Source organism: Sprattus sprattus (assembly GCF_963457725.1).
Source record: "Sprattus sprattus genome assembly, chromosome: 14".
In the NCBI taxonomy this organism is placed as follows: Eukaryota; Metazoa; Chordata; class Actinopteri; order Clupeiformes; family Clupeidae; genus Sprattus; species Sprattus sprattus.
Window position 1 is genome coordinate 12,316,469 of NC_137912.1, and position 15,866 is coordinate 12,332,334.

General features: G+C 43.7%; 2 protein-coding genes and 1 pseudogene across 6 annotated transcripts; 2 read left to right on the top strand and 1 right to left on the bottom strand.

Moving 5' to 3' along the window:
• Nucleotides 1-62: 62 nt before the first annotated feature.
• Nucleotides 63-3,700, top strand: nfyba (nuclear transcription factor Y, beta a). Of its 4 annotated transcripts, none has more exons than XM_080851790.1 (7): nt 63-434; nt 1,335-1,425; nt 1,811-1,944; nt 2,090-2,287; nt 2,631-2,709; nt 2,805-2,884; nt 3,089-3,700. In XM_080851790.1, the coding sequence occupies exons 2-7, from the start codon at nt 1,335-1,337 to the stop codon at nt 3,119-3,121; spliced, it is 615 nt and encodes a 204-aa protein (XP_080707916.1). In that variant the 5' UTR covers nt 63-434; the 3' UTR covers nt 3,122-3,700. The 4 variants fall into 4 exon arrangements, with proteins under 4 accessions (XP_080707916.1, XP_080707917.1, XP_080707915.1 ...); XM_080851791.1 differs by having other exon boundaries at nt 63-409; XM_080851789.1 differs by lacking the exon at nt 63-434 and adding an exon at nt 604-894.
• Nucleotides 3,701-4,145: 445 nt separating this feature from the next.
• hcfc2 (host cell factor C2) lies at nt 4,146-12,484 on the bottom strand (the record flags this gene model as incomplete). The annotated part of the gene is made up of 15 exons (XM_080851855.1): nt 4,146-5,028; nt 5,219-5,537; nt 5,840-6,025; nt 6,235-6,387; nt 6,608-6,648; nt 7,285-7,378; nt 7,730-7,806; nt 8,161-8,370; nt 8,531-8,746; nt 9,078-9,184; nt 9,281-9,365; nt 9,763-9,968; nt 10,242-10,402; nt 11,478-11,626; nt 12,319-12,484. The coding sequence occupies 15 exons, from the start codon at nt 12,482-12,484 to the stop codon at nt 4,949-4,951; spliced, it is 2,250 nt and encodes a 749-aa protein (XP_080707981.1). The 3' UTR covers nt 4,146-4,948.
• Nucleotides 12,485-12,493: 9 nt separating this feature from the next.
• LOC308375509 (RAD51-associated protein 1-like) lies at nt 12,494-14,656 on the top strand (annotated as a pseudogene). Its single transcript has 8 exons — nt 12,494-12,530; nt 12,895-12,901; nt 13,199-13,311; nt 13,457-13,525; nt 13,688-13,831; nt 13,948-14,122; nt 14,221-14,388; nt 14,529-14,656. The product of its transcript is annotated as an RAD51-associated protein 1-like (transcript).
• The last annotated feature ends 1,210 nt before the right edge of the window (nt 14,657-15,866 follow it).

Below are 15,866 nucleotides of genomic sequence, written 5' to 3' on the forward strand. Positions count from 1 at the left end.
GCCATCAAAGTCGCACTCTGCCATTATCCATAACACACTTTAACGGGCGGTAAACTGGGATGCACGCCAGAACGAGGCTGGCATTGAAAGCCTACGCCTGTTTTATATTAACCGCTTAAAAGTAATCTTGTTACTGGTTAAGAACTTCTAGGTATTTTGTGGAATTGGATTAATTTGCTATGTTGATCACTGAAAAACATAACGATAGAAAAGTGAGTTCTGCAAATGCCAAGGAAATTCCTTTAGGTTGAATATCCGCAAATCGACAAACAGGAACAGGGGTGGTGACTAGCCTATATCTGCCCCCTAGCGAGTGTAGGAGGGCACTGCTGTCAGATCGCCGAGCTCCGCGCTGGGACTGGTTCTTTCGCAGCCATTTTCTGTCCAACCAAACGGCCGTTTTGAGAAGGTAACCAACCAGGGCTTCATTGCAGGTTTGTATCTGGCTCCGGCCAATGATTGCTAACCAATTTCTCGTTAGCTCGAATGGAAATGTCCGTCTCTGACTGATTTTTATTTGTTGTCTGTGAGAATGAGAGTTTGAGAGAAGCAAGACTTGAGAATCATGTGTGACACATCTGAAAATCGTGTCCGTGGTGTAGACATTTCACAACCATCTACAGGCCGCTTTGTGCTTTCAGTCTCAAGCCAACGATTTCTGTGCGAAAACAAGGGTTGAAAACCCACATGGGGAACGTTTCAGTGGATAAATGGCAATTATGAAGTTGCTGTCAGCTCTATGTCACATAGACTCTGATATAAGGACTAAGCGATTCTTAGTTAGGACACACTACTAACTAGCTCTTTCTCCCAAAGATCACTGTCCTTTGTTGGGACTTGTGCTCTGGACCCGCTAACAACAGTTAGCTGGGTACTAGCTAATTTACTAGCTTGGTAGGTACATTTTACCTTTGTGTCAGTACACACCGCGTAGACCACCAGATAAGCTTTGTTCATAGCCACTGACCAAGTCACCGAGTCTAAATATGTTGTTTTAAAGAACAAAGAATGAGTCGTATAGGTAACGTAAGCATTATTTAGGTAGCCAGTAACGTTAAAAAACAGCATTGCCTTAGTGTCCATTAGAAGGTAGCCTGCCAGCTCCAGCTAATGCTAGCAAGCTTCAAATCAGTCGCAGCGGGAAGGTAGGATAAGCTAGCTAACGTTATGTTTTGAGAAATCCGCCAAAATACCAGGAAACTGACTATGTACCAAACCATTATGTTAGTTGGATTGAAAATAGACCAAATTTGTTTAGCACCACAAACCAGCTAACGTTAACCCCACCATATGCCAACACAGCCCGAAGCTCATTGTTTTCTCCGTGTGTTTAGATGGACGGAGATAGTTCCACAACCGATACCTCTCAGCTGGGTATATCAGGAGAGTACATGGCTGGTGGCTACGTGCTTCAGGCCCAGGATGGTAAGGCTCAACCTTTCAACACTTTCTTTTCACGATTAATTTCACTCGCAATATTTACGACAAATGCCATAGTCCTGCTGCAGGGAACCCTTCCTCAAGCACAGCGAGTTGTAGGTGCCAAGCAGTCTTTTGTTAACAGATCTCATTCGAGGTACCTCATCATAATGATCTAATGAGTGAAGTTGTTTATAGTAGTAAGATAGTCAGACCTATCATTAATACTATCTTTATCATTAAGTCATTGTGCACATTCTATTGTCTTCACATCTACTTCCTTTGTTATCACAATGTACGTACCAGCAAATCCCTTAATTTGAAATAGTATGTATGTATGGAATTAAATTAACCTCTGTTCACCTATTTCTTCTCTTAATTCCACTTTAAGATGATGGTGATGACGGGCTCAATGACCATGAAGATGGAAATGGCGGTAAAGATCACCTACGTGAACAAGACATCTACCTCCCCATAGCAAATGTGGCACGCATCATGAAAAATGCAGTTCCACAGACTGGAAAAGTAAGTCTTGTGTTGATTTGTCTTGGGTGGGCAAGAAGTGAGTGGTAGAGTGGCAACTGCCTTTTAGGGATACCTCGCTACCAAGGAAGTTGTATTAAGTTGCCTGGCTGTGGCTCTTCTATGAATCTTGTCACCTGGAAAACAGATAGCAAAAGATGCCAAGGAGTGTGTCCAGGAGTGTGTGAGCGAGTTCATCAGCTTCATCACGTCCGAGGCCAGTGAGCGCTGCCACCAGGAGAAGCGAAAGACCATAAATGGCGAGGACATCCTGTTCGCCATGTCCACCTTGGGCTTCGACATGTACGTGGAGCCCCTCAAACTCTACCTGCAGAAATTCCGAGAGGTATGAGAATTACCTGTACACACCTTCTATGTGATTACATATACACACGTACAGACACGCATACATACACAAATTCCGTCACAATTGTTTTTGCTACAAGCTACTTTACAAAATACAAGGGCATGCACAGCTTGAGACATAGGTGGACAGTTGTGTCCCTAGAAGGCCGATATGGCTGTAGGTTTTGCCACTGGATAACAATCTTCTGAAGACTGGGATCAGTGAGTGACCTAAGATCAATACAATTGGCTGTTGACTGGATTGACTGCCTTTAGCCCAGCCCTGCTTGAACAACATGTCATCCTCCTCTAACGGTTGATGCTATTTCCACTTTGTGTCCTAGGCGATGAAGGGTGAGAAGGGAATCCCAGGTGTGTCTGTGTCTGAAGGCCTGGGTGAGGAGCTTACAGAGGAAAGCTTTGGTGAGTATCATACCATAGAAAGATGGGGCCTTTCCACTCCTAAAAGCAGTAAGAGAAGTGACTGAAACTTACAGCAATTGTGCTTTCCATTTCAGCCAATCAGCTGCCGGCAGGAATCATCACCACCGATGGTCAGCAGCAGAACGTCATGGTCTACACCACTTCCTATCAGCAGGTGAGGATGAACACTATTTGGGGAATCCTTACGGAACTGTTCTTTTATTCTCTAATGCTGAAATGTGCTTCTAACACTGGTAATTTGTTACAGAGTCAGTTAGACACATTAGTATGCCTGTTGGTGGTATTATTTGTATTATTATTGGTATTTTACAAGGTTATCTGACTGATCTCCTGACTGACTGAACATCTCCTTTTGCAGATCCAAGGTGTGCAGCAGATTCAGTTCTCATGACACCCTCCCAACCTCTCTGGAGAACTTGAGTCACAGAGGCAGTCTGAGCTCTGACTGTCTACAATCTCTCAGAGATGGAGGACTGCTGATGTAAGATGATTAAGCTGAAGCTGGAGATGACGATTATGATGATGATGATGATGATGATAGAAAAGCCCAAGAAGAAGACAAGAGGGCTGCAAGCAGGGCCTTCAGTGTGTTAATTCATTAGAGTGTGCGGTCAGTAGTGTGTAACCTGTTCAGTAGTAAATGTGAAGAGCTGTGAGACTAGCTCACACCAACATTAAAATGTCTAACATCACACAGGTGATTTCAAACTTTGTGGGTCAATGTCCATGTTGTACATATAAACATTGTTTGGGAGGGAGGGTATTTGGACTGGAAAGTGGAAGATAAGTGATTTAGGCATGACATTTTAGAAATTAATTTGTTTTTCAGACTATTTAAATGTCTTATCATAGGAAGGGATTCCCACATGGTAGGATCTCATTTTATGTTGAATCATGCTCTCCTTTCTTCTTTTGTAACTTGAGTAAATTAAATATCCAGGTAAACTGTTTGAATAAAAATAAAACAATATCAAAGGCTTTTTTGGCAATATTTCCAGTTTTTTTTGCTGCTCCTGGGAATCCTTACTCTGCATTTTCCATCTTTCCCTGACTAAATGCTGCAGTAGCTGAGCACACCTTACCTGGCTAATGAAGAGCATTTTAATTCCACTGATTTCATTCATGTGTGCTTGGAACAGGCCAAGCTAGGGTACCAGTGCAGGGAGGGTCCAGGTGAAGGACTGGTGTATAGAATAACAAGCATTACTTTATGGATTATTTTGATTAGTTTATTTTTTTTATTAAAAGACACTTTATAAAAAAAGTACAAAAAAAACAACATTTAATGATTAAATGTAACTGAATGAAACGACTCAAACAATGTGGAAAACGTTAACAAAGTTTGTCTACAGTACTTCAGTGAGAATATGGAGGCTACAAACATAACATGGCATATACTTATTTAAGATGGGGAGCACCTCTCAGAGCAGTGTTTTTGTGACGTGAACACAAGGTCAAAGGCTTGAAGTACATTTTTAGCTAGCCTTCCTTAGTGCTACCTGAAATGCATTTGGAATAGTCAAAAGGCGCAGATGATTTAAAAAAAGGTCAACATTTCTACAAATATTGGGATGTTAATGTTTAACAACATATACTTGAACATATTTTGTGTAATGACAACATGAATTTCAATACACAATAAATAAGAGCTTTATTCATATTTGATGAACAACCATCACCTTGACCAAACACTACAGGATTGCAAACCTCGATTGAAATATTTTTAAGTCAAGAAACAAGTTGACTTCCACTATCAAAAGCACCGGTCAGAATGGTATGAATTGGCCTCCACTTAAAGGCACTTGACACCCAGCTGCACTGCTACTTCCATACTTGTGTTATAAAATGAGAGAATTCTGGCTTTCTTATCTCAGAGATTCTTAACATGACATTAAAAAATAAAAGCTGTGGTTTAAAAAAAGAATATAAATACATCTGTACAAGAAAGGTGCTCATTAAAATCAGTTAAACACAATATGTACTCCTACATTTGCAGTAACCAGTCAGTGTATCTATTTCTTAGGAATTTAGAAAAACAAGTGGCAATATTGGAGGGATACATCTCTTCCACATAAATGTGTATTCTCAGAGCAGACATTGAGCTGTAATGGTAACAGAGTGCTACAACTATACATAGGGATCCAAGGACTACTTCTTTTGAACTTCAAACTGCCAAATGAAGCGGGTGTAGTGGTTGGGAGTCAGGGTCATGGTAGTTTTATCTTTTTTTGCTTTCCTGGTCCGCCTCTCCGGAGTTGGCTTTAGATTCAGATGAAGAGGCTTTGAGTTTGCTTGTATCTAGGGGGAAGAAACAGGAAAAGCAAGTTGTGAGTCAGGTGCAAGTACTGAGTGACTGAATGTGCATCTTTAGTATAGTTCATACTTTAGTTTAGTGTGCGCACACACGCACGCACGCACACACACACACACGCACACACACACACACACACACACACACACACACACCCCACACACAACACAATCTCACCCTGCAGCCAGCGGATCTGTGTGGCGGGGCCGTAGCCTTGCTCGTTCTTGGCGGCAATGCGGAACACAACGGCCGGCCTCGCCGAGCAGTCGATGTGGGCGTTGCTCAGGTGCGACGGGTTGACCGTGCAGGATGTCTTGGTGCCGCGGTAGATGCGGATAAAAGCCAGCTCGCCGCCGCCTGCCGTGCTGGCCGTAGCCGTGGCTGCCGAGCTGGAGCCCCCTCGGCTCTTGTTCACGGCCAGGTACATGCTGTACTCCAGAATCTTTCCTGACGGCGAGGTGGGCGACTCCCAGCTGATGTGAACGTTTTCAGAGACCTGAGTGAGAAAGGGAGAGGTGAGCAGGAGCGTTGAAGAACAAGAGAAATGGGGAACGGAAAGTGAAGGTGAGCAGAGAGAGAGAGAGAGAGAGAGAGAGAAGAAAGAGAAATCAGTTTGCTTTCTGTACAATAGATGCATGACTACTTGACACATTCACAGGAAGAAATGCTGTGTGCAAATGTGTCAAGGAGTCAGACATCTGCCGCAGGCATTATGAATCACTGCTTTGCCATGCATCACTTAGCTTTCTACAGTCTCAATGCCACCTCTGCAGCTGCACGCACAGTAGGATGCTGTACCTTACTGATCTTGACAGCAGAAGGTGCTCCAGGGAAGCCGGGCTGGCAGGTCTTGTACTCGCTCACAGCACTGAAGTCTCCCTGGCCACAGCTGTTGATGGCGGACACCCTGAACCTGTAAGTGACGCCTGGCTCTAGAGAGTGCTTCTCCCTGTCCTCATAACGCTGCTCAATCCACTGTTTCACCTAAGGGGAAGAGGCAGATGTGTTCAGAAAAAATCCCAAATGCATAGTTAGCACTAAATGGAAATCTTTTCTTTTTAATCTTTTAATTATAAATGAGAGATGGGTTGCCCTCCAGACCCCTGTATGAAGACATACTGTAAGAAGAAAATTGAAAATAACCCCATCAGACTAAACTGGCCTGGTGATGAAGTGAACAACAGCACACATACCTCTCTGGAGCTGATGAAGTGGTAAGGTGGGGGTGATGGCTCTTCTCCTTCCATGGGAGGCAGGTAGTGCTCGGTGACCTCAGAGAATAGTGTCTTAAAGACCCCCACATCAAACCAGATCGGCTCATCCAGGCTCTCATCTTCACCCGGTGTCTATGCAATAAGGGTATAGAATGACACATGAGGATAGCAATGGTACCAAACACTGTAACTGTAACAATACCTACCAGAGCCCTCAAAGTGCTGTCCCAAGAATTTCAAATTAACACCAGTGACCTCCATGTTCTTTCACCAGTGATGATCACTATGATGCTATGCTACATGTGTTGTCTTTGGTCTGTGGATCAACAAACAGAAGCTGATTTCACCTTACCTGGCTCAAAAGATTCTCGGAACTCCCTGGGTATGTTGAGTCTGCAAAACCCACAAAGACAACAGTGCATCAATGTCAGTGCCATCAAATTCTGCTCCATACCACAGTCAAATCCCGGCACCTTCCCCAATATTAATGTTTCCTAAATAGTTAAAGGTCCTCTGCAATCCAAATAACATCAGGTAAAATGTTCTCACAAAATAATCAGCTGTTTTGCTCTTTGATGCAACCCTGTAGAAGGCCATGCTCCTGAAGGGACTCAATTATTGAAAAGGTCAATGTTTACATTCTTACTTGGAAAAGTAATGAGTCTTCTGTAGGTAAATGGGGGTGAGCACCACGTACATAAATGTTACATTCAATAGAGAGTCTTTTGAATTCATTGCCCCTTAATTTACTGATAGACTGCCTAATGATGTCCTTAAACTGTTGACTGTGAATTTAAATATTACAATCATCTAATTTGATATTTAATAATCCCTGAATGTATTAATTCACTTACAACATATTTTCATTTTCCCACTTAATGGTCCCTAACAAAATGGGGATATTTCAGGAAAAATTATAATTGACTACATTTGCCTCATACAAATCTGACAGACAGCTCCAGACAGGACCACTGTAGTGCCATTAACTCACTGTAGTGCCATTCACTCACTGTAGTGCCATTAACTCACCTCTTCCACCCCTCTCCCTTGTGGGATGGAGCTCATCCTGGGGTTCTGATCCACTCTCGCATATCTCCACAGGGGTCTCCACAACAACCCCTCCCTGATGGGACAGAGGCACAGAACCTGTGAGCAGGGCCCTCTGAACAAGGATGTTTGTATTTTAATAAATTTGTATCCTATACTGTGTTTTATCTGAAGTACTTCTCTTATGTGTACTAATTGTGTTTGTATGTTTTATGTTCACTGTATGCACCTATACACCAGAGCAAATTCCAGGTAGGTGTTAACTTACTTGGCAATAAATACAATTCTGATTCTGAATCTGTATGTGTGCTGAAAATACTGTGCAGTAATAATAATGGTCAGTATCCACTGCGCTAGCTGAGCAGTTAAAAGAGAGTGTGGATGTGACCCTGCGATGTCATGTCATTCTGATTGTGTGACAGCATACATTCAGTGGAGAAGTCATCTTCTTTCCAGACGAGATCTTTCCACTCGGGCTGTCGCGGCTCTGTCCAGGAGGATTCTCTGCAAGAAAGCGAGGAGGGAAACACAGAACATCTGGTTCAGGTCGGTGCTAGTCTTCACAATCTAAGTTGATTAGCTAGCGCGCTAGTTTGCTAATATTATCTAATGTTATACAGCTAGCTAGGTTTTCATTACCCTCTCAGGCTCTCTTGAGAATGCTTTAATGGTTTAGTTAGTTAGCATAGCACTATCTAATCTATTCAAACAGATTCATGTTGCCACAGAGCACACCTAGAGCACACCTAGATAAACATGACACTCTGAGCATAAAAAAGTAAACACATGTTCATTAGGCAGTAGCCTTTCAGTGTCCATGAAACAAAAAAACAAAGCTGACTGACTGAAGTCTCTCACCTTGTGAGGTCCCCTCTTCCACTACTTCAGTGGAAGATGACTGGGGGTCCATAGAGGGATCAGAGGGGCAAGCAGGTGGGCCAGGAGGGGGCCTGATGGGCTGTAACTGGAGGAGGTAATACTCTGCTGCAGGTAGGGGGCGCCAAGCCACATGCAGCATAGTGATGGTGGACTTGACCAACAGCACTGCACAAGGGGTAGTTGGTTTCTCTGGAAAGTGTAAAGAATGTCAACAGATATTTGGCTTTACTTTTTGCTGCTCCTAAAAGCTCTTTTCCTCTACAAAAGTGACCTTGCACTTAATGCATCTTCCAAAAATAGGACTTAACATCAAATTCATCACTACATGTGACCCTCAATCGTGGCTCACCTGTTTCCAAGTACCAGAGGTCCTTGCAGCACACCTGGATGTTCCAGCTCTTGCGGTAGCCGTCCCGGCCACTCCAGATGTAGAGGCGAGAGCCGATGGTGGTGGCGCAGTGGCCTGCCCGGGCTCCGGGCACGGTCGTAGGGCCCTCATCTAGACCCAGCTGCTCCAGGTCCTGCTGCTCCTGCTCTGGGCCCCATCGCTGCCACGTCATGGTGTCTGTGGAGCACAACTACATGCTTACTAACGCCAATGCAGTCACATGCTCGGAAACACTAACGCTGACTCTGGCATGCATGAATGGAGGGCTATCACACTGCACTTATATTTATGCCATTACAGTTTAACAAGCCTCTGTCCATATAAGGATAAACCTCTATGGAAGTGACGATGAGAGCAAAGGAAGCATGTCTTAACACAATGATCTAGGATAATGATACATGGTACAGTGATACAATGATACATGATACACATTCACCTGCTAAAACACACCTATCAAAGACTGCAGTCATTATTGACCAAATAGACAAACTGTACCAGAACTACTTACCCAGATTCAACAGTGAGAGAGAGTTGGTACAGATCCACTCGACACCAAGGGCGTTGGGTTTGTTCTCCGATTCCACGACCGGAACCCAACCGCCAAACACGTACATCCTGCAACCGGAGACAGTGCGAGTTAAATCAACAGGTAGAGAAAGTGACACATATTTAAACGTATATAAATGCACAGTAACGGAATTAAGTGTTTACATGTTTCCTATGACGTTGGCCGTGTGAAGGCTTCTGGATAAGGGACACTGTCCATTTGTGTCCGGTGTGGACCACGTCATGGTTTCTATACAATACAGGGACAATGGTAGAGATGAGGCTGCACATCCAATACTCAATGCAGTGAACTCGGTACTTTCTCTACTTACAGCGGGTAAAATACGTATTGAACACGTCACTATTCTCAGTAAATATATTTCCAAAGGTGCTATTGACATGAAATGTTCACAGGATGTTTATAACAACCCAATAATCCATACATGCAAAGAAACCTAAACAAATACGTTCAGAAATTAAGTTATGTGTAATAATTTAAATTGACACAGGGAAGAATGATTGAACACATGAAGAAACTAAGCAGCCAACAATGTTAACAGGGGGTTAACTACCTGCTGCTGTTGCTGCAAAGATGAACTAAAATGACTGATCTAGCAACAACAACAAGTGTAAGATGCGTAGCTCACCAATATCTAGTTGCCACAAATCACCAAGCCGGTGCCCGCACATGCCTCCGAAGATGTAGAGTTTGGGGCTGTGACCGGGCTTGCAGTACGCCACTGCGGTGTGGGACTCACGGGCGGATGGGCCCCCACCCTTAGTGTCTGGGATACTCCAACCCTTGACCCCTGTACCCGCCTGCAGCTCCAGCTCATAGAAGTCATCCAGGTACCTACACAGAGGGGGTGTGTTGGTGGATTTGGTATACGTTTACCTTTCTGTTTTTTTTCCCTTCTGTGTAAGCATTTGTATTTTGCATGTGCACAAGATGCCATAGCCTCCAGAGGTGTTAAGCCAAACATAATATCTACCCTCACCAAGAGAAAGATCTATGAGAGAGACATAATTATCTTGACAGTTTGACTACATTATCTTACCGTTCTGAAACTCCCATTCTATATTACAGTACATTTGCAGTGATGTGTTGCTATGTAATGTTGCTTACCTGAGAACATTGCCATTAGGGTCCTCACTGTCATTAGCCAGACCCCCAAACAGGTAGCACTTGTTCCCAATGAGGGTGACACTGTGACCAATGCGAGGGCAGGGAGGTGAGCCGTTCTTCGGGCCTCTGGGTTTTAATTTCTTCCACAGCCAGCGACTTGCCTGAAACACACAGGATGGAGACAAGGGCAAATGACTGATGTGCAGATGGGAGAGGATGTCACCATGGTCACACGGGTTCATGATAACAATGCTAAATATCGTAACTATAACTATACTGTAAGTCAATGAGTGATGTAGGCTTAAAAGGGCATTACATTGAATGGTTGGTTTTACAGCTGGTGATGTTATATAATTAATAAAGTTATAATTATTATAATATTTATAATTTATCATCAAAGAAAATATTAGTTATTAACATATCATACATATAATAAAAACATCAATTAAAACATCAATATTAATAATAATACCAAAACCAAGAACTAATTAGTCAAAAAAACGTGAGAAGACAGACACTGAAGAACTGAAACACAGCATTTAAATAAGCTGGTGCTGATCCAGTGGCTGTCCTATAGGCAGGATTGAGGGATTGAAATGTACTTCTAACAGCTACAGGGAGCCACTGAAGGGTGAATAGCAGAGGAGTAACAAGTGAGTAAGACCATACCGACACCGCATTCTGAATCATCTGCAACGGTCTCTATACACAAAAAATACATCGCACTAGTCTAGTCTGTGTAGCATACTGTGTGAGATGGGATGTGATCTACTGAATATTATAGAGTGCGAACCAACACACTGTAATATCACTGATGCATTTTAAAATTGTATCTGATATTGTGGAGCCACCTGGGGGAAAGACAAATACAGTTGAGAAAATATGAGGGGTCCAAGTACCTATCCCTGAGGTACACCAGTGGTGAAGTGGTGATATTGACACTTGTCGCTGCCATGACACACCGAATGAACATCCAATGAGGCATGATTGAAACTACTGTGTGCTTTCCCCAAAATGTGCAGTTTGACAGCATCGACCTATGCCATGTCATAGACAGGACGATGTCATGGTTCACTGTGTCAAAGGTCTAGTCAAATCAAAACCGATGACTAAGCAGAGGATTTTGCTTCTCTTAATGCTTCAGTCACAGATAAAAGAGCAGTTCTAGTAGAACACATTTTTTGGACAATGTTAATGTGCTAGCTGGTATTGCAGCTGATGGGCGAGTTGAGTTACCTGTAGTTCGTAAAGATTGTTACTGTATTTGCCAAACTCCACCATGCCACCAAACACCAGGATACGGGTTCCTTCGCAGGCAAAGCCATGGGCAGCGCAGCCAGGAGGGATGTCTCCCCTGACCGCTGGAAGAAACCATTGCCTGGACACTGAACATCAGTGAGGAAAGAGCAAAACAGACACATTTTTTTTAATTGGTGAAGAACATCAATGGGTTTGGTGGAGAACCAAAACGGCCTAATCTCTGAAGCGAACTAGCTGTTACAGGCACCTGAAAAGGATGCAATTAACCTAGCTACTGACTTTCACACAGACTCATTTAAACTATTTTACAGCCAGATGAATACAAATGCAAAGCATCGGCTGACTGAACCCAATCTAATATTGTTTGTTGTAATATAGTCTATACATCCAAACTTCATACAAAATATGAATGGTATGAACTCATCACCAACAATTGTCTCACCAATAAAACCAGCATTATAACTTCTTAAACACATTTGTGGCGTTTTCTCTGTGATGTTGTGTGCCCCTAGCTTCTAGTAGTTGCCCTGGTAACCATTGAAACAGCTTTCATTATTAGCATAGCTAACATCTGCATAACATGATCATATTCATTTAACACCTTGTTATCTCGGCGCTTTTCAAATAAGGTAGGTTTTGTGAATATAAGCAAAGTATCCAACAGTTGGTTAGCTCACATATTCGATCTTTCTGCGCTATGCTAACTAACTAAACCATTACAACATTCTCAACAGAGCCTGAGAGGGTAATGAAAACCTAGCTAGCGGTATAACATTAGATCATATTAGCAAACTAGCGCGCTAGCTAATCAACTTACCAGTGTTGTAAACATGCAAGTCCTCCGAAATACCCTCGTTTCCTCCTCCAAACACCACGATTAGCTCTCGAATAGCCACAGCTCGATGGCCGTGCCTTGCCCTGGGAATGGGACCAGTGAAGGACGGAACCTTTCTCCATAATGGACCCTCCGAGGGCGACAGCATAGTCCTAACATGGACCAAAGGGTTCGGGACACCCTAGACCGCGAAGGTTTGTGGTGGCTGGGTAACAGGATTGGTCGATGTGAGTGTTTTGCTCGTATTGTTAACGTCTAACGATTCCGAAGTTTTATTACTCAACATTGCCACCTGCTGCACCGGAGTTACTACTACTACTAATTGAATACAATACTTGGCTACAATGAACTTTACATGCTTTATTTTACAGCGCACATTTTCACGCTTTGTCCCGCCTTACGTTAGCTGGTGTAATTTCTACAAGTTAACAGCGCTTGCTTGAATATGAAGCAAGCAGCACCTTGATTGATGTGATGCGTCCTTTAGGTGACTAGCATCAAAACGAAGCTGACTCATAACAATGTTGTGTTTTATCACCTTAACTGGATTGTACCCAGGTACAATGTACAATCCAGCGTAGTCAAACATTGGGTAAATTTGACGTCATGGGTACAGTGAAACGGAATGATGATGTTCATTTGAAAGTCAATATCAGGCCAAGGTTTCCAGCTCATTCTGCCCTGAACTGAATTAATCTCTCCAGTGGAAGGGTCAATTATTTCAAAACTGTGATATGTTTTGGAATGGGGCAGAAAAATTGCATTGCTGGAAACTTTACCGTTAAAAAAAAGGTTATACACTTTGTATCCATGGTTGTAGTTTTACATCTAGCTGATATGTTTCATCATGTTAACATTTCAGGACACCGACACCCCTGTCAGACAGACTTCATGAAAGGGACCTGGAGGCAGCTCTCACACTGTCTCTGCTTCAGACCGCTGAAACAGGAACAGTGGAGGTGCCCAATCAGCAAGGTTAGGAACTTATTATATTAGTATTCCGTGCCATACTCTCTCTCTTTCTCTTTCTCTGTCTCCGTCTCTCTTTCTCTGTGCAATGTGTAGTGTGTCTTTGTTTACCAACAAATGCGGCAAAAAAAACATGTCTTTGTTTTCACAGCTGACAAAAACCAAGCCCATCTCCCTGGACTACCACTGTCTAACTGCATCGTGGATAGCAATAACCATGGTTAAAAGAAAAACATCTTGCACATGTTTGTGTGTGTGTGTGTGTGTGTGTGTGTGTGAAGACAGTGTTTGCATGAACAATGTGGTCTATATGTGTATAATGTTATACTATACAGATAACAAAAAAAGATGATATCAAATCATTGATGTCATGTGTTCGCAGGTCTGAATGATATCACAAATGAACAGCTATCCCAATCCAACTCATCCAAACAGAGGAAGGCTGCCTCCTTGGCTCGATCATCCCTGAAAGAAGAGAAAGATGGTGCTGCAGATGAGGATTACCTCCCGCAACAAAACACACCAGGTAGCAGTGTTTCAACGATTGTTCTTTTTTTTTTAAAAAGAGAGAGAGAGAGACCTTTACTGTTTCAATCACTGATGTGATTTATCTATTTATTTGTTTTTCATTATTATATTCAGACTCAGAGAGGGAATCAGAATTCAGTGAGGAGAATGAGAGTGAAGATGAAGAGTTCAGTTGAGAAAGGGCAGAAAATAAGTAAACAAAGGACTAACAACAAGAAAGCACCCCCTCCAAAGAAGGAGAAGCAGCCTCTGAAGGCTACCAAATGTAAAACGCCAGCCACAACCACAGGTAACTCCGACAATGTGGAACAGACACAGAACAAGCTTTACAACACAAACATTACAATGTGTACCTTTTAACTTAAAGTTTTGCATCAAACATCAAAGCGACTCCTACCAACAACAGAGGTCTGACAAGCCCCACTATCAGTCGAAGCCCAGTCATAAACAAAACCTCTCCCTCCCTGAAGAGAACACCCGCTACTCCCCCTATGTCAAGGCCTGTACCCTCCACAAGTCCGGCAGGAGGTAGAATGCCCAAGTGGAATCCTCCAGGTAAAATTAGAGGGAAATAATTAAAATATTGGCCTAAGAAACATATTTGATTTGATTTTACTGGAATACTGGATTAAAAAAAGGCATTGCAGCATTTGAAAGGTCTGATTTTTAATTTGTCAACCTATTGGTGCCAACAGGTCAGGTTGGCAGGAGTCCTGGCACTTTTCAAGATGTCAAAGTAAAGTCTCCAGGTCAGGCCCTACGTTTAGGGCTCTCCCGTTTGACAAGGGTGAAACCCCTCCATCCAAATGCTGCTGTTCACTGACAGATGGCATCCAGTCAACTGATATATTCAGCCACAGCCTATGGAACAGTCTGTCCCTATGTCATCTGGATAAGTCAAATAGCCACACAAAGATAGCACTGAAAGATAGCGGCTTCCTCTGCTGGGCGCTTACAGAAATGTCTATCGCAGCGTCATTCCCAGGCCCAGACGGTGTGTCACCCTCCTGTCTGAAAGTCTGCGCTGACCAGCTGGCCCCCATCTTCACACGGATCTTCAACAGATCTCTCGAGCTGAGTGAAGTCCCGTCCTGCTTCAAACGCTCCACCATCATTCCGGTTCCCAAGAAACCCTCCATCACTGGCCTGAATGACTACAGGCCGGTCGCTCTGACGTCTGTGGTCATGAAGTCCTTTGAGAGACTGGTGTTGTCCCACCTGAAGGTCATCACAGGCCCCCTGCTGGACCCTCTCCAGTTCGCCTACCGGGCTAATAGGTCAGTTGAAGATGCAGTAAACATGGGACTGCACTACATCCTACAACACCTCGACTCCCCAGGGACGTATGCTAGGATGCTGTTTGTGGACTTCAGCTCGGCGTTCAACACCATCATGCCGGAAGCCCTCCTCACCAAACTCACCCAGCTCACTGTGCCCGCCTCCACCTGTCAGTGGATAACGAACTTCCTGACAGACAGGAAGCAGCAGGTAAGGCTGGGAGAAATAACATCCAGCACCAGGACAGTCAGCACTGGTGCTCCCCAGGGTTGCGTGCTCTCCCCGCTGCTCTTTTCCCTGTACACAAATGACTGCACCTCAGGAGACCCGTCTGTTCAGCTCCTGAAATTTGCAGACGACACTACAATCATCGGCCTCATCCGAGATGGAGATGAGTCTGCATACCGGAGGGAAGTTCAACAGCTCGCCCTGTGGTGCAGTCGCTACAACCTGGAGTTGAACACGCTCAAAACTATTGAAATGATAGTGGACTTCAGGAGGAAACCCCATCACTGCCCCCCCTCACCATACTGAACTGCACTGTGTCTGCCGTGGAATCCTTCAGGTTTCTGGGTTCCACAATCTCCCAGAACCTGAAGTGGGAGCCAAACATTAGATCAGTCACGAAAAAGGCCCAGCAGCGGATGTTCTTCCTGCGCCAGCTCAGGAAGTACAACCTGCCTCAGGAGCTGCTGATCCAGTTTTACACTGCAGTCATTGAGTCTGTTCTCTGCTCATCTATCACTGTCTGGTTT